This window comes from Trichosurus vulpecula, chromosome 3 (assembly GCF_011100635.1).
Source record: "Trichosurus vulpecula isolate mTriVul1 chromosome 3, mTriVul1.pri, whole genome shotgun sequence".
In the NCBI taxonomy this organism is placed as follows: domain Eukaryota; kingdom Metazoa; phylum Chordata; class Mammalia; order Diprotodontia; family Phalangeridae; genus Trichosurus; species Trichosurus vulpecula.
This window is the reverse complement of record NC_050575.1, coordinates 315390232-315413508: the sequence shown is the minus strand read 5'-3', so window position 1 is coordinate 315413508 and position 23277 is coordinate 315390232. Positions and strand designations below refer to the sequence as shown.

Sequence of the window (23277 nt, the reverse complement as noted above, 5' to 3'; positions counted from 1 at the left end):
CAGCTATAACAATTCATGGAAAGCCTTGGTGAGGCTTTGATAGAGGAAGAACTGACCTCAGCCTGACAATGGATCTGGATCGTTAAAGTGTGGCAGTACAAGTACCAACCCACCATTTGTCCCATTGCTTTCCCATATTGTCCAATTCTCACCACAGGGCCAGCCCATCTCCTTTTCTAGTCTTAGGTTTTCATCAGTCTGTCTTTTGCCCCACTACTGGAGCATTTATCATCTTTGGTTACCTGCCTCAGACTGCTTAGACCCACTCTACGTCTCTTTGCTTTTTGGATTATTGTTCCAAGTTATTTCTGCTAAACTTAAGGAATCCATGGGTTATGAGCGGATTTTTTTGGTTTATTTTATTTGTTCTTACCCAAGATTGCCCAACTCTGGTTTTGGGATTTACTCTTCTCTATTCTCTGAAGGCCTCATTAGCTGAGAGAATCTTATGACATTTAAGATTTTAGTTGATTGACTAGAAAGGGAACTACATGATAAGTGAAGCTGAGGTTAAAATGGGAGCTTTCTGTGTTTCCCCATGCTCTGATGGAGCCAGGTGAACATGGGTATTTCATGGCAGATACTTTATGTGGGCCTACAGCTTCCCTTCTATTTGCTCCTCCAATCCTTGGGCCATAGGACTGCCTTGAGTATTAGGGAAAACCAAGGGTTAATAGCTGAGTTGAAGGTTCTGCTTTTTTCTTAGGAAGAGAATTGTTTTTGGATGGGGTTTTTCCAGCCCAAGTTGGAGGATTTCCATTAGACTCTCTGTCTCCATCTCATCTCAGGATTGGCGAAAGCAGAGCATTAGGACTGGAGGGGAATTGGCCTGCTTTGTTTCCTTGGGGTGTGCCTCTATGAAAGGCTTCAGAGGTCACACCTGGGTGTCTGGACCACTGGTGAGCATCTGCACAGTGGGGAAGTGTGTCTTCCCTGGGACACACATACCGGAAGGAGGGAGCTTATGCGAAACAAGGAAAGGATTTTGTCAGAGACATTAGGGTTGGGGCTTCTTTATTCCCTCCCATTGTCCCCCACCCCCACACCCCTCTGACAGTCCCAGCTGTGAAATTGTTCTCTTGCAGTACAAGGCTGTGTGATACAGAATTGATAGTCTCATGAGCTGTCACTGACCAGCCAGTGAGCTTTTCCTTTGACTTTGGTGCTGACCTCCTACTGCTCACTCTCTACCACCCTCACTTGAATTGTACCTTATCTGGAGAGTAAAGATAAAGTCACACACTGAGCCTAGATACATTCAGGATGGGACAAGAGGAATCTGGAAAGTTCCTCATCTGTAAAATGAGGGGTATGGACTAGGTCAAATTAATTTAACCTTTTTTGTGTCTCATGGCAGTCTGTTGAAGCCTATGGACCCCTTCTTAGCATAATGTTTTAAATGCATACAAAAAAATATATAGGATTACAAAGGAAAACCAATTATGTTGAAATATAGTTACTAAAATGTTTTTTTTAAACCAAATTCCTGGACCTCAGGTTAAGAACCCCAGGACTATAAAAGTTTCTTCTGGCTCCAGATCTCTGACCCTATGATTATATGATTCCCAACTCCCCTCTGAGTCTTACTCTCCCAATAGAATGCACTCAGGGATGACAAAAAGAATAGTAGAGAAGAAATTAATTCTTTTCCAAGCTATTTGATGATGTTTCAGAGAGTCTCATTCCCAAAATGACTCTTGAGCAAACAGGTAGGACATATTCAAGTCACGGTAAACACACAGGATGCTCTAGATTCAATTGACCAAAGTAGATGTGAATAAAATTACTGTGACCAGATGGCATCCTCCCAACAGCTCTGGGGGAGCTGTGGAAAATGGGAACTTTTGGCCAAAATGTGTAACCCGTTACAAACAGCTACTGTGCCTGCATGTTGGCGGTTTGTCAACGTGACTTCCATTCATAAGCGCTGCTTGGAGGGACCCTGGGAACTGTAGACCAATGAGTCTCATTTCCATTCTTGGCAAGTTGGCAGAAATTATAATTAAGGGAAGAATCACCCAGGGCTGAAGTAAATGTAATTTATCTAGCGAAAGGCAGTATAATTTCTGTAAGGGGAAATCAGGCCTGGGATTCTTGGAAAGGGGTAAATCAGCAGGGGAGCAGTGGATCTAATTTATTTAGACTTTCAAAAGGCTTTTGACAAGGTTCATTTGCTGCCAAAGGTTTGTAGAAAAAAACAAATTTGAGTTATGTCTCTTCTTTACTCCTTGGTCTTGCTCCTTCTCTCTTGTTCTTCTATCCACTTGATTAAACTGATCAATGCTTTCATAAATTTCCATTTTAGTCATGGGTTAGATGTAGTGCCTTGTGTATATTAGGCCCTTAATACTTACAGGCACTGGGTTTCATCTGTTTCCTGGATGCCGAATGACTGCACAAGGCACTCCTGGTTTCTCCCTCTGTGCCACCTTTGGCAGAGTAATAGTTATTGCCACTTTTCCTTGTCTAAAATAATGACAAGCAATTCTTAGGAGACATTTTAGTTAGCATTTATAAAGACCTCTTGTTTTCTAATCATAGGGCAGGCTGGCTAATTGTAAACTGGGTGTTGTACTTCATCTTCTCCCTGCCCAGCGAGGCTCTAAATCTCAGACTGAGAGCAGGGCCTCAGCAGGCCTTGAAACCAAAGTAACCCCAAGGACAAAGTGTCCAGCTCAATTTACATTCCATCCTCATAAGCCTTCTTCCTCCTCCTCCTTCTCCTTTTCCCTCTATGAGTGTGTTTGAGATTTGAGAAATAAGACTGTACCATAACTGGGGTTGGGTGAAGTGTGGGAGGAATTTTCCATGTATTGGAAAAGAGGGATCAGAAAACCCGGGTTTGAGTGAATTCTAGCTCTCTGCCCATTGTTAGCATTCTGACCGTGGGCTAGTCACTTAGTTCTCTTGAGTGTCCATTTCCTTATCTCTAAGGCAACCTTAAGGCTCTATAGAAATGGGAGATATTGCTGCTCTTATTACACAACAGAATTTCCTGTTTTTGTTGTTGTTATGGTTAACTTTTCTACCTGCTTTAATCAAGGGTGCTGTTAACATCCTAAGGTGAGGAAGGGAACAATTCTTTATTAGGCACCTGCCCTTTGCCAGACTAAGCACTTTACAGATATCTCACTTGAGCCTAACTCATCGTAACTGACTTTCTTTTGTTGTTGTACAGTCGTTACAGTCACATCCGACTCTTGGTAACCCCATTTGGGGTTTTCTTGGCAAGATCATTGGAGCGGTTTGCCATTTTCTTCTCCTGCTCATCTTACAGATGAAGAACTGAGGCAAACGGTGAAGCGACTTGCCCAGGGTCACACAAGCTAGTAAGTGTCTGAGGCCAGATTTGAACTCCCCAAGGTCAGTCTTCCTGACTCCAGGCCAGGGGCTTTATCCATTGTGCCAACTAACTGTTCAGCTACTTTCTAGTGCGGGAGAAAAAACAACCTCCTCTTGCATTTTTGCCAGCTCTACCAGACGCATTATTTATCAAGTGTACACGCATCTGCTTGGAGAAAAGCTCACATTGGCTTTGTTCTTTCACCTGCTGGATCAAAACAAGCGTCTCCCCTTGAGTGGTTCAGCTCGTCTTGTAGAGTAATTGTTAAAACAAAAGAGAAGTTACACAACAGTGGTAAAAGTTTCATTTAGGGCTTTTAGAATTTCTACACCAAGAGATGATGTAGGTGCGTACCCTTGGAGAAACATGGCTTCCTGAAACTATCCACTCCCTCCTTCAAATCTATATGAAGGCAAACTAAAGGACTGATTCTTTTCATTTGGTCGACAAAAAGCTATTTGTAGTTTGGATACTATCAAACTCTTCTAATCATCTCAATATATTGGCTGTGTTTTCTAAAGGGAATTAAAGAGGCTCCCTGTTTTTATTATGTTTTTTAAAGGACATCTATAGGTCTTCATTCAAAAAAGACTGAAGACTTCAGATAAGATACTGTTATAATATTGTCTTAATTTTCTTAGCATGACTGAGGAATCAGTGTATTATGCTTGGCAGCATAGTGTACTGAAAAGTATCTCCTTGGGGCAGCTAGGTGGCTGAGTGAGTAGAGCACTGGCCCTGGAGTCAGGTGGACCTGAATTCAAATGTGGCCTCAGACACTTGACACACTTACCAGCTGTGTGATCTTGGGCAAGTCACTTAACCCCAATTGCCCTGACTTCCTTTCTCCAAAAAAAAAGTATCTCCTTGATTTTTTGAAAAAGATAAATATTTGGCCATCTCCATTCTAATAGCATTTCTCCCACCCACCATGATTTTCCTTAGTTGCTTCTGTAAGTCCTTTTGGCATCTTTTTGATGTAATTCATATAGACTGTAAGAGTCATTTAGGCCTGGTGGGTGCTTATGTCTTATTGTCTTGTCATCTGTTGTGGGACTACTTCTACTAGTTTCTATCCCTTTTTGAACACCATTCACCCTGATTCCAAATCCAGTTCTTCTCCCACTGTAGTCTGTTGTCTGTTGACATTATATCATAAGTGCCCAAGCAGCGAGCCTGTCCTCCCTGTAGTCTTCATTCTCTAAACTAGTGGCTCATAATTGGAATTTATAAATGCTAACTAATCATAGGGCAGGCTAGCTAATTGCAACCTGGGTGTTGTACCTCATCCTCTTCCTGCCCAGTGAGGCTCTATATCTCAGACTGTTAATTTTTTTTTCCTGTGTCATAGACCCCTTTGGCAGTGTGGTGAAATCTATGGACCCCTTCTTGGAATTATATTTTTAAATGCCTAAAATAAAATCAGTTACACTGAAATACCATTATCAAAATATTAAAGTTCACACACCTAAGTCAAGAACCCCTGCTCTCAACAAACCTTAAAAAATAGTAGATTAATTCTACCGTTTGTTAATGTGCAGTTGTTACAACTGCAGAAAGGAGTTATTTTTGTCTAACAACCAAGCTAGTTTTCCAAAGTCTACTTGTATCAGAGACTTCCTTTGTGACCAGCGTATTGTTCAAGTGCTGGGCTGGCTACTGGTTTTCATTTAGTGACTCAGTTTCCCCAGCCAAATCATACTGCTTTTGTAATTGTCCTGCCTCCCTTGGCTTTAGTTCTCCTTCAGTGAAAAGAGGGGTGGATTTTAAGTCAGAGGTTCTGGGCTTGAACTCTGGCTCTTCCACTTGCACCTTGTAGTTAAATTACTTAACTTCTCTATCTACAAAATGAAGAAAGTGACTAAAAAATCAAGTGACTTCTAAAATACAGCCCCAAGTCTAAGATCCTAAGAAAAGAAGCTTCTGCTCAGCTCACCTATACCCGTGCTTGATGACTTAGTTTCTCTTTGAGGTGGTATTGGTCTAGAATCAGGAAGATTTTAGTTAAATCCCTTAACTAGCTGAGTGACCCTGGGCAAATCACTTAACCTCTGTTTGCCTTAGCTTTCTCAACTCATCTGCTTTGCAGGGTTGTTGTGAGGGTCAAGTGAGATAACATTTGTCAAGCATTTAATGCAGTGTCTGGCACATAGTAGGTGCTGCATAAATGCTTACTCCCCCCCCCCCCATTGTTCTTAATGGAGACTTTACTCCTATATTGTCTCAGTATCTGTTGTGACTCACACTCATTTGTATCTGTGACTGTACGTGTGTATATATATGTATATGTACATATGTATAATATATGTATGGGGTTGTTGATGCTGAATCTTCTTATCGCTGTGAAGCAGAGCTCACTGAGCCCTGGTGATTGCTTTTTTTTTCCTATTTTTTTTGGAGGGGGGAAGGCAGAGCAATTGGGGTTAAAGTGACTTGTCCAAGGTCACACAGCTAGTAAGTGTGTCAGGTCCTCCCGATTCCAGGGCTGGTGCTCTACTCAATGCACCACCTAGTGGCCCCCCTGGTGATTTCTTACTCCCTGTGTGCCAGTTACTTGGCCTCTCTGATCCTTTACAATTTTTTCATCTGTAAAGAAAAGCAAAGATGGAGAAGATAATTTCTAAATTCCTTCCTTCCCTAAAATCTATGAAACGAGGGAACATGAGTTGAATTTAGACCACCAAGAAGCAGGCTAGGTAGCTTAATGTGGCAGGAAGGACAAGATCTTGGGAGCCAAAAGACCTGAATTCCAAGGGTCAAGAGCTTAGGGATCATTAGATCCACTCCTTTATAGCTTGGGAAGCTCCCAATTAAAGAGGCTGAGGACTTTGCCCCGGGTTACTCAGACCACTGACTTCCCATGTGACCTTGAGCAAGCAAGTCATACCCCTTTGGGAGCCTTCACACTCCTCTTTTTTACAATGAGGAGATTGGACCAAGGATTCTCTTGGGTCCCTTCCCAGCTCTTTAGTGACTCGAGGACCAGCAGCAGTGAGATGGTCTCTAAAGTTCCCTCAGTTCTAAATCCTCTGCTTCAATGGCTCTCCGATTGAAACCTTTGGGGGACTAGTAGCGATGAAGGTGGTAGATTCAAGCCTAGTTTGAAATGAGATTCCCTCCCACTGAGTTGTTGAGTGTATCCTGACCACAAGTGGCTCTTCTTCGAGAAACCTTTTTTGCCTTAACAATCCAATTTCTCATTACTAGCTTCAACACATTTTCTACCCATGACAATTTGTAACAATTTTGAATTACCCCTGTTAAAAGAGAATATTTTAATGTATTCTGCGCAGTGGAGTGGCACGGTGGATTGAGGCCTGGGCCTAGAGACAGGAAGACCTGAGGTCAAATCCAGCCTCAGACACTTGCTAACTCTGTGATCCTGGGCAAGTCACTTAACTCCTGTTTGTTTCAGTTTCTTCATCTATAAAATGGGGATGATAATAATAGTCCCTACCTCCAAGTATCATGGTGAAGATCAAATGAGATAATTGTGAAATGCTTAGCACAATGCGTGGCACATATATACTGTATCCATGTTGGCTATTACTGTTCTCTAAAAATTCCCGCAAAGAACGGGAATCACCAACATGGGTGAATCTTTAGGCAATTCCTTCTTCTGTCTTCTGAACACCTGCTTCTAGGAAGTTGCCCAAAAGGTCTTAGGCCCTCTGGAAGATCATTGCATCGAAGCTGTAAGTATATTGTAACAATGGCAAACTGTTGGACATTTTTCTAGCCTTACTGAATGACAGGGCCTGTGGAAGAGCCACGGTTGGCCCCTTTACCCATTAGTGATGGACTCTGGGGATGGTTCTTACAAGGGGAAATGGTTTATACAATAGTGGAATCGTCATTCCTCCTGGTTATTTTTGTTTGACTTTCTAGAACACAAATGAAGACATGTACGTACACGTCCCCAGGCCCTAATGAGGCTAACCTTTCTTCTCTTCTTCCAACTGTAGATCTGTCCTCGTAGTGAGAAGAAGGCACTGAGAATGGATTACTGCAGCCAGACCACTCTTGTCCCATGTGGACAAGATAAATACATTTCCAAGTAAGATTTCCTTTTATAACTTGCAGATGGTAAAGTACATTAATGTTATTATGGACACTCATGGGGTATCAAGTGGTAAGGTTTGGATACAGAAGCTCTCAGAGTCTAGACCAGTGATTCCCAAGAATTTTTCAATTTCTATAACTTATTGTTTAATTTAAGGGCTATTCCCCATCCTTCATCCTATCTCCAAATGTTGAATGACACAGATTTTAGGGTATAAGCATTACACTGTTATTAGGTCCCAAAGCAAGGATGTCATAAGTGAAACTACCTTACAATGTTTAGGTCCTGTCTGTTCTCTGGCAACCAAATCCCCATGTGGATATTTCCTTTCTTCTTTCTTTCCTTCCTTCCTTGCTTTATTTCCTGTGTGGATTTCAAGATGAATTTCTTTTGTACTGAATTGCCCTCTAGAAGAAGTGGGGGGTGAAAGTAAAGTTTGCTTCCTTTTTTTAAGCAAAAGAGAATAAAAATTAATTTTATGTGTACATTTAATAAACAGAAATGTGGTGTAGTTCTAAAACAGAGCATTTGACTTGGAGCTAGAAGATTCGAATTCAAATCCTGACTCCATCTTTTACTACTTCTGTGACCTTAGGCAAACACCTCACCCATCCAGGCCTCAGTTACCTCATCGTTGGATTATATGGTCTCTAAGATCTCTTCCAGCCCTAATGCCTATGATCCCATGATATTTGTTGAATGAATGAGTGATACCTCCTGAGATAATAAGAAGCACTATAAGTGAACTCTTGTAATTGAACAATCATCCAGCTGTAATATCTACTAAATATGTGCCCCTCTATGAGGGTTCCGATTAGATTTCTACTGCTCCTCCCGGTAGTATGATCTGAAGGATATGTGGTAGCTTCTCAATGTTAAAAATGGGAACCTTTGACTTGGGATGTGGCAAAATTCTGTTGGTAATAAATGGCCTATACTAAAGCCATGTAAATGAGGCCTAGATGACCTCCAAGGTCATCCTGTCATCCTAGGTTTTTTTGGGTTGGTTAAAACTGTTGCATTATGGGACAAGTCTGCCAAGATACTATACAGAGTCAGTACATAGTAATTCCCTTGAGATTTTGTTACCACTTTGTATATAGGAGGAGGAAAGGGCATTAAGAATAGGAAGAGGACAATTAATCAGGTGCTCCTATCAGGTAGAAGGACAAGATAGGAAGGAGAGATAGTATTGCACAAAGAGCCCCGGATTTGAAGCTGGTTACCCAGAGATGTTCTGGTAAATATTTAGCAACTAGATCTTTAGTATCATTCTTCATCGTTGGTCCACTGGAATCATGGTTGATCAATGCGTTGATAAGTCTTTCAAGATTGTTGGTTTTGCAATATTGTTATAGCATAGATCATTCTCCTGGTTCTGCTCATAACAATTTATCAGTTCATACAAGTCTTCCCAGATTTCTCAGTCTTCTCTTTCATAACTTCTTACAACACAAATATTCAGTTACATTCATATACCATAATTTGTTGTTATTCCCTAATTGATGGGTACCTTTTAGTGTCTAATTCTTTGATACTACAAAAAAAGCTGCTCTCTTTCTTTCTACATGTACATATATACATATATACAATTTTCTGATCTCTTTGGGGTAAAAAAAAAACCTAATACTGGTATCACTGAGTCAAAGGATATTCATGGTTTAATAACTTTTGGGGGCATAATTCCAAATTGCTTTCTGTAATGCCTGTGCCAATTCACAGCTCTACCAACAGTACACCAGAGTGTCTCTTTTCCCACAGCCATTTCAACATTTGCCATTTTCCTTCTTTTTGTTAACTGCAATTTTGTTTTAGTACCAGCCTGAGGTAGACATAATTAGAGAGAAAAATCTTCTATTAAAATTTTTTTATTGCTTTCTAGATACCAATATGAGCAGATATTTATGGACTTGGCTACAGATAAAGACACATACACACACAAACACAGAGCTCTTGGATCGTCTATGCCACTTCTTCCCTTAATTAAGAGAAATCATTAAGGGTTGACTGCGAAAATTGAAAACAATCATAGAGTATTGAAAGATAGAACACAAAATGTTAGAATTCTGGAATAATCCTTAAAGAGCACAGAATCTCAGAGCTAGAAAAGGATCTGAGAATATAGAAAATTAGAAGGAAGAGACCTTAGAACACAGAATGTCAGAACTTAAAGGAACTTTGAGATCATCTGATATAAACCCCAAAGGTTTCACAGAGGAGGAAACTAAGGTCCAGAGAGGGGGCAGTAATTTGCCAAGACAGCACAGCAAATGCATTCTAGAAATGGGACTAGAATCTAGGTCTCCTGATTTCTAATCTAGTGCTCTTTCCTTGGCACCATGGAGGATCCCGAGTCAGTGTTATAGTATTTTGACTAATGGACTTTGTGAATTATTCTCTAATTTCAAAATTATGGATTTAGGGGTATTGGTGGAAAAGAGGGACATAAAATAATAAGTCCCCTTTTATAGCACATTAGCATTTACATAGGAGAATTTTGTAACATGACTTTTCGAGATAGTTTGTGCATGTATTATCTCCACTTTATAGAGTAGGAAACAGAGGCTTAATGACTTACTCAAGGTCAAACAGTTGAAAATTACTCTTTATCCAAGTCTGTGGCTTCTCTACAGTCACCTGGACCTACATTGGTCTTTTGGAAAAAGGAACCCAGGAGAAGGCTAACCTCTCCATAGGTTTTATTTTCTGGAGGATTCTTTAGTTTCTCCTCCCAAATAGGAGAATGCCTGATTTAGGCAGATATTGATAGATGGGCCTGGGGTTGCTGTTTGATTATATCCTAAAGCGCCTCATTAATTCATAATTTGTGGCCAGAGGACTTGATTTGCTAAGCAAACTATAATAGAAGCAAGAAGAGATAAGAGATTCCACTTGAGAGAGCAAAGGAATTACAAGCTCTTCAGAAGCACTCAATTGTAAATTATGACAGACAATTGTGAAAAGCAGTCTTGGTATCCTGAGTCAAAGGGCAGTCTCCCTTTGGGTACTCGGCAGCTGGATGAGCCATGGGAAACTCTTCATCTTCTCAGCCATTGTTTCTTCCGACTGCCCTGCTCACCTGTCTGGTCTCCTTTCTGTGGTGGTTGTGAGGAGACTGCTCTCCTATTTCATGGAGTATCATTTGCTACTTATAGACCAGAAAACATGGAAATGGGAATTATTTTTACCATAATGAGTTAGTTGTACAAAACCCTCTGTTGAAGTTCTGTCTGACAGTTGTGTCTGACTCTTCATGACTCCAAATGGGTTTTTTTTTTTTTTGGCAAGGATACTGGAGTGGTTTTCTATTTCTCTCTCCTGTGGATTAAGGCAAATGAGGTTAAGTGACTTGCCCAGGGTCACATAGCTAGTGAGTGTTTGAGGATGGATTTGTACTCAAGTCTTCCTGATTCCAGGCTCACCTGAGGCACCTAGGTACCTCTAGACAACCCATATCTCTGCATTAAAGTCCTTCAGGACAACTTTTTGTAAGTTACCTTATGTGCTCAAAAGCACTAAATTGCATTTGTTTTAAAACAAATGCTGCCCTCTGCCCCTACCTAACTAGCCTAATATAATGAGGATGGATTCAAGAATCATGAGATTTTAGTGTTGGAAGGGACCTTGAAGATGAGTGAATGTATGAATGAGAAAGCATTTAAGTGTTTACTGTGTGCAAAGCAAATAGTGAAGGAAGAATCCTTTCTCTCAAGAAGCTCATATTCTAAAGGGGAGACAGCCCGTGTTAGCTTCAGCTCTGAGTCATATGGAAAGCTCCCATAATCCTTAGGATAATGTGGTAAAGCAGGTGATAAAACATTTTCTTTGATTATCATTTCTACTGAGAAAGTCATCTCCTTCACCAATGTTAAACCATTTAATGATGGTACCACTTTTGGAGGTGAGAACTTTATTTTCTGCTTCCTAGAATGATGGCCATGAGATCATCTTGAACCTGTGTTTCACTTGTAGGGAAGCACAATGTCCTTAGAACTGCCTTATCTTACAAATTGAGAAACTGAGGCATGGGGGTGGGGAAAAGTGACTCCAGCAAAGTCACACAGGTAGGTAAGTATCAGGGTTAGAATTCAAACTCAAGTTTTCTGACTCCAAGTCAGTATTTTTTTTCTCATTCTGCACATATTAGGCTCTCCAGAATCTGGCAGACCACATTCTTAAAAGACAGACATATGTTTAGGGAGTGGCTAATTGTAGAATTACTGGGTCACCACCCTACCCTCAGCTCCAGAGTCTCTAGAAACAAGGATTTTCCAAGTTAGCAGATTTAGGCTTACTTTAGTTTAAGTTATAACTTCATTGGCTTCTTTCACAAGCCTGAAGATGCCCTCTCCCCCATGAAATCCAGGAGAACTAGCATGTTGCTAGACCTTCCCCCCTTTTGAAAAGGCAGTGTGGTGTAATGGTCAGGAAGCTTGGGTTTGAATACCATCTGTCACTTTGAGTCTGGGAAAGTCACTTTAATGCCTCAGAGTCTCAGTTTCTTCCTCTCTAAAGTGGTAATAATAGTATTGGGGGGGACCTACTTTAAAAGGTTACTGTGCAAACATTAGAGTACTCCAAGAATCAAGTCAGTCAATATACAAGTGTTTATTAGATGCCTAATATGTGTCAAGCATACAGAAGTTATGGTCTTGCCCTCAAAGGAGCTTACATACTGAGAGGAGGTAGCATATTCACATATAGACATAAATCTACTCACATATATCCATAGAAACAACATGGCAGTGGAGATACTAAGGACTGGGGGAAGTCAGGACATGGGAGTTATTGCCTATGCTTCTTCTCTCCATTTCCACCCACCTACAGCCCTAAGCCTCTAGTCCCAAAATGAGAGAGTTGGCAGCTGAATAAGCTTGAATTCTATGCTTGAAAAAAACTTGGATATGATCATATCATAAGAACAAATATAGATTAATAAATGCTGGTTGGGCTGGATTGAGTATTAAGGCCAAGCCCATAGAAAAAGAAATTCAAAGACCTAGACTTAATCTTACTGTTTTAAAAGAACCCAAATCCTTCTGAGCTCTGTGAATTCACTGAGATTTTTCGGTACCTTGTGACTAACAGTTGTAAGGGATCAGAGGATCTTAGGATTCAGAACAAGAGATCGTGCATGGCGTCCCACTTTGTTTTATAGATGAGGAAGTGGGGCCCTGAGAGTTTGTGACCTGTCCAAGTTAGTAAGTAGCTGATCTGGGTTGGAGTCCAAGGAGAAAGGGAAGAAACCTTATCTTTGGAGCGAGTACACACATTGATTGGCTGGCTGTCCATTTGGCTTGGTTCTTTTGTGAGGGTAGCCCCTCTTCCTCAGCAGGGACAAGGTCAGCCTGTTTCCCTTGAGTCACCCTTGCAGATAAGACTTGGCCCAGATGGCCCTAGCCTGGGAATCTAGTCACCCAGGGAGATGTTGGTGGTCTTTGAAATCCACTATGTTTGTTGAGGGCTGATGGGAAAAGAGTAAGCCTGAAGGCTTTTTGATGATAAGGTCTTAATTTTGATTTGCATAAGATAGCCAGACTGATCAGACCATTGGAATCCAAACCTGGTGGAAATTGTTCAGCTAGCAAATGGTAACTGTTTCCCTCAGCCAGCAGCGCCAGAGTTTTAAGGTGGAAGGAAAGTAAATTCCCACCCTGATCGTGTTCCCTTGGCTTCCCTGGCCTGTTATCTTCCCTCCCACTTTTGTGTTTGTCTTTGAAGTTTGAGAAGGAGGAGGGAGGAGGGCGAGAAGAAGGAGGGGGGAAGGGACCTGGAGAGGGTAAGAGGACAGAATTAGATGTGAACGAAAGGAGTTTTTCTTCCTGCCTCCATCCCTTAAATCTTTAACTTCAGAAAGCGTGATGAGATGTGGTCCCTGCCATCAGTGTTCACAATTCAGCAAGGGGCTAACTCTGAGCCCTTGGGCAAATTATGTAATCATTTTGGGTCTCTGTTCTTCATGTGCAATTGGATTAGCGAGCACGGGGTAGTGCTGGATTTAGTCAGGAAGACCTGCGTTCAGATTCTACCTCAGACACTCAGGAGCTGTGGTGGCCTGGGCAAACTACTTAAACCTCTGGGTAAGGAGCCCAGGCCTCTAAAGCCACTCGTGTCAGGTCATAAGGATCCCGTGTGATGAAGCGTGCATCCAGAAAGGAGTGGATGCTGGTGGAATGTGGGATTGCCATGAGTTTGCTCTCTGCCAGTTTGGTATTGGCCTTGGCAAACTCCAACCTTAAGGTTTGTGGATTCTTGGGGTCAGAATGAATACCATTCAATGCATTTTTGGCTGCTTCTGCCCTAGCACGGCTGTCAAAAGCCACAAAACCTACAGTCTGTTTAGATGTGAGTTTGATCAGTGACCCTTCATAGCCCTTAAATGGTCAGAAGAGAAGATAGAGTTCTTTTCGTTTGATGTCTACAAAGAGGCCACTGACAGTCTCTGGACCTCCTCTTCCAAGCTGCCGCTGATGCCAGTGCAGGGCACAGCCTCCTCAAAAATATGGAGGTTGGAAAACACAGGAGTTCAAGGCATGTACAGAAAACAAGGAAATAATCTGGTCTGGCTTAAGGGTAGCAGCATGTGAAGGGAGCATTAGATAATGTGACTTGAGATTGGAAGGGGAATGAGTGAGTGAGCATTTATATTAAAGACTTCCTTTGTACCAGCAATGGTGGATACAAAAGATGGCAAAGAAGGATTCCTGCCCCTAGGATCTTGCTTTTCCTATATAGGCACTAGGGGTAGGGGTGGAGGCCGGGAAAGGCCTCCTGCCCCAGGTGAGATTTGAGCTGAGTCTTTCAGGGGTAGAGGTGAGGAGGAAGCAGGTATGGAGAGCAGATTACCAGTACAGACCTCCAGATTTGAGGGATGGAAAGCAGTGAGGGATGGCAAGTATAGTGTGGAAGGGAATGAAGTATAAGAAGATTGGAAAAGTAGGAAGGATTTTGATGGCTGTGTGCCAGATTGTGGAGGGCTTTGAATGCAAGGCTTGGTAGGTCAAGGAGTTTGTGTTTGGCCAAGAAGGCACCAGGAGCCATTGCAGAATTTCCTACAGGGGACTGATGTGGGTATTTCCATGCACTAGGTAGACAAGTCTGTTTGTATCAGAAAAATATGGCTTGGAAAAAGGGAGAAAGTTGAGTCAGGATAGGAGCCTTTGGTAATAAGCGGTAATGAAGGCCTTTACTAGGGAGTTGGCAATGGGAAAAGAGAAAGAGGGGAACAGATCTTGTGACAAGATTTGGTGACTGATTGGATTTGAGGAGTGAGAGGAAGAGTTAGAGAACCCTATCTAGGTGGTGCAGTGGGTAGAATGCCAGCCCTGGAGGCAGGCAGAGTTCAAATCAGATCTTAGACACTTAACTGGGTGGCCCTGCCAAGTGGCTTAACCTCTGTCTGCCTCAGTTTCCATGTCTATAAAATGGGGAAAATAATCCTGCCCATCTCTCAGGGTTGTTGTGAAGATAAAATGAGTTAATATTTGGAAAGTGCTCTGCAAACTCTGAAGCACTATGTACATGCTAATTATGAGGATAATGGTGATTCCCATCGATGTAGAAGGAGCACACTGAAAAGTACTTGTGTTACAATTAAAGCCATAATTAAGATCATGCTTTAAATTTTTAAAGGTGTTTTATTGCAGCGGACCCAACCACAATGCCAGAGGACTCACCATGCTATCCACCTCCAGATAGAGAGGTGATGAACTCAGAGGGCAGATTGGTGTTTTTTTTGGACTTGGCTAATGTGGGAATTTGTTTTACTTGACTATACATGTTGATAACATGTTTCATTTATTTATTTGCCCTCTCAATGGGTGGGAGAGGGAGATGTGGGAAGGAGAGAATTTGGAACTGGAAAAAAAATTAAATCGATTTAGAAAAAAAAAGTCTGGATGCTTTTGTTCTCTTTTAATGTCACTGTCATTTTCCCAGGGTTGTTTGCTTGCCCAATAGTACTTCCCCTTGTAACAAACACTCTGGTCAGGTGTACTTAGCATAGTTCCTGGAAAACAGTAGGTGTTTAATGAATGTTTATGGATCATTGACTTTCTATTCATTGATGATGCTTAAAGGTAGAGTTGCCCTGATCTCTTTTCAGCTCCATTGACTTTTGAAAGACATAAAGAAGCAAAGATTAGTTTTGAAAGATGATTGAAATTCCAGCAGAGTGATTAAAAAAATTGCTTGGGAATGCCAGAATAAATGCTACATTAGCTTTAGCAGACAACAGCAATGAAAGCCTCTTAAGATTTTTTTTTTTAAACAATAGACTTCACAGAATCACAGGAGATGATGTATGGAAAGTGCTTTGCAAACCTTAAAAAAAAAACCCACTAAAAATTAAAGTCAGTCCTTACTCTTATCTGGAGGTGCTGCTTCATTTAGGAAGGTCAGCTGTAAATAATGGATCCAGCTATAAGGTGGAGGAGAGGTCGTTCCAGACAGCGAAATGATAATAGATTACAGGGTGGGGAGGGGAATAATACAAAATGGGGAGGAATGGAATTCTGGAACCCATAATCTTGGGTTCTCTACTGCTTTATGGTTAGACCTTTAGGGGCGTGGGGTAGTATAATGGAAAGATCAGGAGAGACCTGAGTTTGAATCTCACCTCTGACATTTGCTAGTTATGGAACCTCGGGCAAATCGTTTGGCATCCTGAGGCCTCACTTCATCCTTGGTAAAACGTGGGGGTTGAATTTCCCTAAGGTCTTTTCTGGTTCTAGATGCCATGAACCATATGAAATTGCATTTTTAAATAACTATAAAATTGTTGTCAATGGTGGATTTCTATAACAAACCTTTCAGCTGATCAGTATTAGTATAATATAAGTCAGCTGGGTGGCACAGTGGATAGAGTGCTGGACTTGGAGTCAGAAAGACCTGAGTTTGAATCCTGCTTCTGACAGTAGCTATGTGACCTTGGGCGTGAGACTTCACCTCCTCTCTATCTCAGTTTCCTTATCTGTGAAATGGGATAATAATTGCATCTACATCACAGGGTTGTTGCAAGGATCTAATGAGTTAATGTATTTAAAGTGCTTTGCAAACCTTGAAGTGCTGTGTAAATGCTACCTGCTTCTTCTTCTCCTTCTTCTTCTCCTTTCTTCTCCTTCTTCTCCTTCTCTAAAGAGCTCTTCAGTGGCTGAGCACCTGCACCTCATGCCTTCTCATGTGTGTCTTTTCTCTCTCCTTTAAAGAAATGAACTGCTGGTACATCTGAAGACCTACAATTTATATTATGAGGGTCAGAACCTGCAGCTACGACACCGAGAGGTAAGAAATCCTAAGATGACAAGCAACACATGGCCTTATTTATTTTGGTAAGAGGCACAGTCTCCAGCAAACAATACCTTGGAAATAATAGATTCCTAATTAATGATAACTGAAGTGAATTGAACTTTTTTTTGAAGGATCAAGTGTTACCCGGCTCCAGCCAGAGATGGCAGTGCTTGGATCAAAAGGGATTAAATGACAGACAATGGGATGTAACGTCAAGAATGCTGTATTTATAGTCCAAGGCCCCGTGTTCAACTACTAGCTCTGCTACTGAGTACCTGTGTGACTGTGGGCAAATTCCTCTTTGAGACTCAGTTTCCTCATGTGTAAAATGTGGTGGTTGGATTAGATGATGTAATGTCCCTTGCAGCTCTATGTGTTATGACCCCTGCCCCCTCCAAGAAAGAGGATGAGACTAACCATATCAGTTTAGTTACCCTTTCATTGAATGAACGAATGAAGAATTTATTAAGCGCTTGCTCTATGTAAGGCACTGGGGATACGGAGAAGTCAGACAATCCCCCCTCTCAAGGACTGAAATTCCAGTGGAGGAAAGAAAACATAGAGGAGGTTTTAGCTGCAAGTCAGATGGGAAGGCCCCATGGCCCTTAGGGGTGCACAGGCACAGCAGATGGTAATACCTCTTCTTTCATGTCACTTCCACTGATAAAATTGTATCAGTTTCTGATGTTGAACCATTTGACAATGCCAAGGAATTTTGTAGCGAGAACTACCTCTTCTGGGCCTCCATTAGTGGTGACTATATTATCTTGGCATATTAATAGCGAATCCCAGTGTTCTGTTTGAAGGAAACCATGGGCTTATTTTGTTATGAAACAGTTGAGGGTTCAAGTCTTGAGCTAAGAGATTGGAGATGAGAGGGAAGAGCATCGTAGGTATGGGAACAGTGGAAGATGGAGTGTTATGCGTGAGAAACGCTGAAGCCACTCTAGCTGGATTGCAGAATATATAGAGACTGGGAATAAGATATAAGGAGACTGAAAAGAAAGGAGTCAAGTTATAAAGAGCTTTCAGTGCCAAACATAGGACTTTATAATGGATCCTGGAGGCAATAAGGAGCCACTGGGTTTCACTGAGCAATGGGGTGACCTGAGGATGGATTGCAGTTGGAAAAGACATGACATAAGGATACCAGTCAGAAGACTTTTGCAATAATCCAGGCACAAGGTGATGAAAGCCTGTGTGAGGGTGGCAGCTGTGTGAGTAGATAGAAGAAGGTGAAGTACATGGCAGGTGTTAGGAAGGTAGAAATGACAAAATCCGGTCACAGCTTGAGGAGTTGAGCATGACACTGAGGTTTCAGGCCTTGATAGCAGGGAGGGTAGTGTTGCCCTTGATAGTAACAGGGATGTTTGGAAGAGGGTAAGGTTTTGGGTAAACGATGATGAGTTCAGTTTTGGGCGTGTTGAGTTTGAGATGACTATGTGATATTAAATTTGAAATGTCCAAAAAGCTGTTGGTGATATGTGACTGTAGCTCAGGAGTGAGGTTAGGGCTGGATATGTATAGATCCAAGAATCATTTATGTAGAGAGGATAAACCCATGGAAACTGATAAGATCGTCATGAACAAACAATTCCTTTTCTCAAGAGGTTTACATTCTATTAGGAACGTGTGTTCTCTATTTATCACTAGCTGTGCCACCTTAAACAAGTCACTCTTTCTGGGCCCTAGACTTAGGCCACCTACTTCCCAGAGCAGTGAGCAAAGTGTTTTTGTAAACCTTAAATCGCCATAGAAACATGAGCTATGATGGTCCTTATAGCATATAAATGACATACCATTTCTCTGTTGTGAAAGTGATTTTCAGGTGAGGCTGAAACCTGTTCCTCTATTACCAGTCTGAAAAGACATGATGAAAAATGCTTGATAAGGCTTGGTTTCTATTCAATTTTATACATTGTATTTGTGTTTTATAATAGGCTGTTCTTCCATATTCTGGCCAGGAGTTCTATACAGTTCTAAGACTCTAGTCTTAGAAGTATGGGAGTGAGTTCTCCCTCTTGTCGCTGATGAGCCATGATGTTTAGAAAATCCCTTAACCTCTTCTGGCTGTGAGGTGGAACCTCTGGCTTTTCATCTGAAAAGATGTCTGAATTTAGCATGAGCTAATCGTTTAATGTAAAGAAATGAATTTCTAATGAAAGATCTCAGATGCCATGAGAGCATTTGAAAGAACTTTGGGCATGGGGGGCACCTTCCCCGAGTCCATCTATGAGGCAACTACCCATTCTGTGGACCACAGACTCCAAGGCCAATTCTGGACACTCCATAAATATAATTTTGATTTCTGCTATGACATAGACTTATTTTCTGTTAAAATCTGACTTCAATGCCACGTCATGGTGTGGAGGTGACCCTGGGTTCTTGGAGGCCGTGCCAGTTGAATGTCAATTTTTGGCAGCTGGAAAGGCTTTTGAGGACAGGTCTGGGAATAGACCGTCTGCCTGTCATCCGAGGACCAGGCAGGATAAATGCAGAAAGGTTCAGCACCAATTTAGTTACTGGGTGATGAGTCATTTGGCTGCAGAAACTCTTTTTAAATTCATCTATTAAATCATTGAAGACTTGTGAGCTGTATTAGGGGAAGAAAGACTTAGCATAATGAGGTCCCAGGTCTCTGAAACATTGACGCTTATAAAATCTAGAGCTGGAAGAGACTTCAGAGATTGTCTAATTCAATCCCTTCAGGGGATAGTGAGCGAGGTGGTTCAGTGGGTAGGGTATGGGACTCGGAATCAGGAAGACTTGAGTTCAAATGTAGTCTTAGACACTTGGTAGCTGTGTAACCCTGGGCAAATCATAAAACTTCTATCTATAAATGGGGACAGTAATGGTACCTACTTCCCAGGGTGCTTGTGAGGGTCAAATGAGAAAATATTTGTAATGTATTTTGTAGACCTTAAAAGCACTATATAAATAGTTATTATTATTATAATAGCAACAATAATAAAACAACTGACGTTTACATAGGACTATACAGAACATATTACATAGATTTATGCACTTGGGCCTTACAACAATCTTGTGAAATCACAGGTTTGGGCAAAGCAAAAATAGCCCCATGGGGTGGCTATGGTAGTATAGGGGTTATTTCCATTTTACAGATGAAGAAATTGAGATTCAGAGACGTTAACTGACTGCTTATGTCACATGGCTAGTGAGTGGATACTACAGGTACTAACCACCCCATTTTACAGATGAGGGGGAAGTAATTTATCTAAAGTCATACTAGTAGGAAATGACAGCTGCAATATTTGAACCCAGGTCTTTGACTCCAAATCCACAGCTTTTTCCACTGTGTTGCTTATAGACCAATGGGGGAGAGGACATTTACAGAAATGCTGTACTTGTAATACAAAGTGGGCTGTGAGAGGGGGCCATCACACAGGTAGCGATGAAGTAGGCCGGGTATGAACTCATTTAAGGGAGAGATTACTTCTAGCTCAGGAAAGAGCAGGAAGAAGTGACCCAGAGGAGGTAGGATTTGAGCTGGGAAGGTTGGGGTCCCTGCTCAATATTTAGCCATGATCAGTGGGGTGATATATACATATGTATGTGCATATGTATTTGTACACACACACACACACACACACACACACACACTAGTTGATTGAATGTTTAGGGTCTTGTTTGTTTTTCAGAAGAGAAGATTTGCCTTTGCGTATTTTTACTTAAGAGGTTCTGCCTTCCTTAAAGACATTCATAGACAGGAGTTAATGATAATGTTTGAGAATTTCCCGAAGCATGATTGACTTTCAGAGTGGGGACCTTGGCTGCCACTTTTAATCAATCAAACCTAGGGTTTTACTTAAATTAACTAAGGACCATCATTCAAATACATAACCAGAGGCCAGATTCATGAACCGACTAATTGTTCTTCCTTCCCATGGCCATAATAGACTCATCTACTATACACTTCCAGTTCTGCCGTGGCCCTTCTGCCCTGGCCCTGGGGCTCACAAGACACATCCGTTCTCTCTTCAGTGAGAATGGAGTCTGGCTTCCACAGAGGTCGGGTGAGGCTCTAAGGCATGGATGACTTGGTCGAGAGGGTGAGGACACAGGGTCACCTCATCTAGGCTTTGATGAGTTCATTGCTTTTCTGGGACAGGAAGAAGATGAGTTCATCGTGGAGGGATTATTGAACATCTTCTGGGGCCTGCGCCGGCCTATCCGTTTGCAGATGCAGGATGACAATGAACGGATCAGGCCCCCTCCCTCTTCTTCCTCTTGGCACTCTGGCTGCAACCTGGGAGCCCATGGGTAAGTACTATAGCAGCCCCCTCTCAAGGGGACAGCCCTATGTGTATATTCCTGTGTGTGTGTATGTAGGCTTGGGTAGGGGAAGAAAGGATCTTGAATGGTTCTCCTTAACCCCAAGCTCATGAATTCTTGTCTCTTCTTCTCCCTGTCCATGCCTGGTATGGGGTAATAGATAGAAAGTTGGACTTGGGGTCTTGAAATCCAATGATTCTCCCTAACCGTGACCTTATCTGTTCTCTCTTTTCTGTTCCCAGCATGAGGTAGTAGACAGAAAGTTATACTTGAAGTCAAGAAGTCCTGGATTCAAATCCCACCTCATATTTATTTATTGGGTGACCTCAGACAACTTATAAACTCTGTGGGCCTCAGTTTCTTTTTATGTAAAATAAAGTTAGGCTTGAGGACCTCTATGGTCCCTTTCAAATATAAATCTGTAATCCTTGGTCTTTTGGGCTTTGTTGGGAGGAAGTGAGAAAGGAGAAAAGAAAAGGAAGTCATCCTGGGAGTTGGAACCCATAACTACCACTCCCAGTCACAAGCACTAACCTTGCTATGGCCCAGTCCATTCTATGGCCTGTCTATGTGGCTCACTGTGGGAGGGCTTAAGTCTGGATGAGAAGGCTCTGATAGTGGCCCACCTAGGCCTGTGTAGCCTGTGACCCTGCCTGCTTTTCTCCTTGGTATTACTTCTCCACAGAGCAACATCCTCCAGCCCCTCAGCCCCTACAGTGTCTGTTCTTCATCCTCCACCTCTTGTGAGATGGAAATGAGGTCAGGAAATTTCCCTTATGGGAGATGTTCTTCAGAAGACTTTTATGGACTGCTCAGGAGTTCATAGTTTCAGCCTTAATTTTCCCTTTTAAAAATTTCATCCCCCAGACTACGTGAAATATGTGGTTTTTGATCATGCTTCAAATATTCCCAAATAATATTTTTTTTCCTTCTTGACCTATTTTTTTGTAACCTCCTTGATGATTTTGAGTGGGTTGCTCTGTGTTCTCTCCCATTTCACTCCCCACCCCCCCCCCCCCACCCGACCCTTGGCCTTGGGGAGAGATGACGTAATATCTTACCAAGTCATAGGCCACCAAGAGGTTGTCTGGTACCCAGCTTTCTCTTCTTTCAGCCCTGTGGGTGGGCTTTGTCTCAGAGAAGACTGAGAAATGTAAGAGGCATGATTGTACCCACCAGGTGCTTGTCCATACTGTTTTTCCACAAGGCCTAATTTTTGCCAGGTGGGTTTTTTTTTTTCTTTTAAGATTCCGGAGTTCTTCATCCAGCAGAGATGAAACCTTTCCAGGATGTCATCCTGGTGAACAAAGGAACTCTGTTAGCATTTTCCCAAATAAACAACACAACCCAAATGGACTCAGAGTCTCGACCTCAGACAACAAATTGGTTTTGTTCTCAGGCCCGGAGTATGATGAAATGGGCAATTGTATTTCTGCAGATGCAAAGTGCCAGGACCCCTTGTCTTTTCTGGAGGTGGCCTTCATCCTCAGGTGTTGGGAGCTGGGCCAGCCCAGTAGGAAGGTTCCCTCCACCCCCTGCCACACGCTAGTACCATTCTGAGAGCCCATGAGAGTGTGTTCTTTGTCACCGCTGAAAGAACCAAGGAAACCAAACATCAGCCGCCTTGCTTTGGGCTGAACTGGCCTCTCTATTCCATTCAGCAAACATTTATTACACACCTACTGCATACCAGACCCCCAGGGAAATGAAGACAAAAATGAAATAGCTCCACCGAGGAGCTCATCTTCTCTCTGTTCTGTCTCTTAGGTCCATAATGAAGCCTGTGGCCATCCCAGATATCCAGATAACAGACACAGATGCAGCCCCTGGAAGTGACAGGCGGCTTAGCCCAACAGGTGAAATTTGGGAGGGAGGGTCATGGGGCCCATTAAAAGATGTAATCCTAGTTCTCAAGGCCAGTGTGTTTTCCCGATTCTTTTTTTTTCTCAGAGTTTGACTTGGGTTGGTTTGAGAAGTGAGTAGTTTCAGGCTTGGGGAAGAGTGGCAGGTTAGCCTATATAATCTTGCCCAGAAAGGGGCAGGATTATGTGGGGAGCCAGAGTGTCTAGGCAGGTTCTATCTCTAATTCACTCTCCCCCTCTTCCCAGCCCTGTTCTCTTTTATAACTCCAAGAGGTGAAGCAGCAGCCTTTTTTTTTTAATGGAGAAAGACTAGGCTCCCTTTATTCAGGAGGTCAGCTTGAACCCTTGAACGATGTTAATAATAGCTGACATGTATAATAATAGCTAACTATATATAGTGTATACTGTGTCCAGACACTGTGCTG

General features: G+C 42.1%; 1 protein-coding gene across 1 annotated transcript in view; it reads left to right on the top strand.

Moving 5' to 3' along the window:
- The window catches only part of RASSF2 (Ras association domain family member 2), a 65860-nt gene that overhangs the window by 25244 nt on the left and 17339 nt on the right, over window positions 1–23277 (top strand). The window contains exons 2-5 of the mRNA XM_036751007.1: window positions 7309–7400; window positions 16613–16688; window positions 20827–20978; window positions 22758–22846. Coding sequence (XP_036606902.1) covers window positions 7342–7400; window positions 16613–16688; window positions 20827–20978; window positions 22758–22846 — 376 coding nt within the window. The 5' untranslated portion in view covers window positions 7309–7341. The remainder of the gene's footprint in view (window positions 1–7308; window positions 7401–16612; window positions 16689–20826; window positions 20979–22757; window positions 22847–23277) is intronic.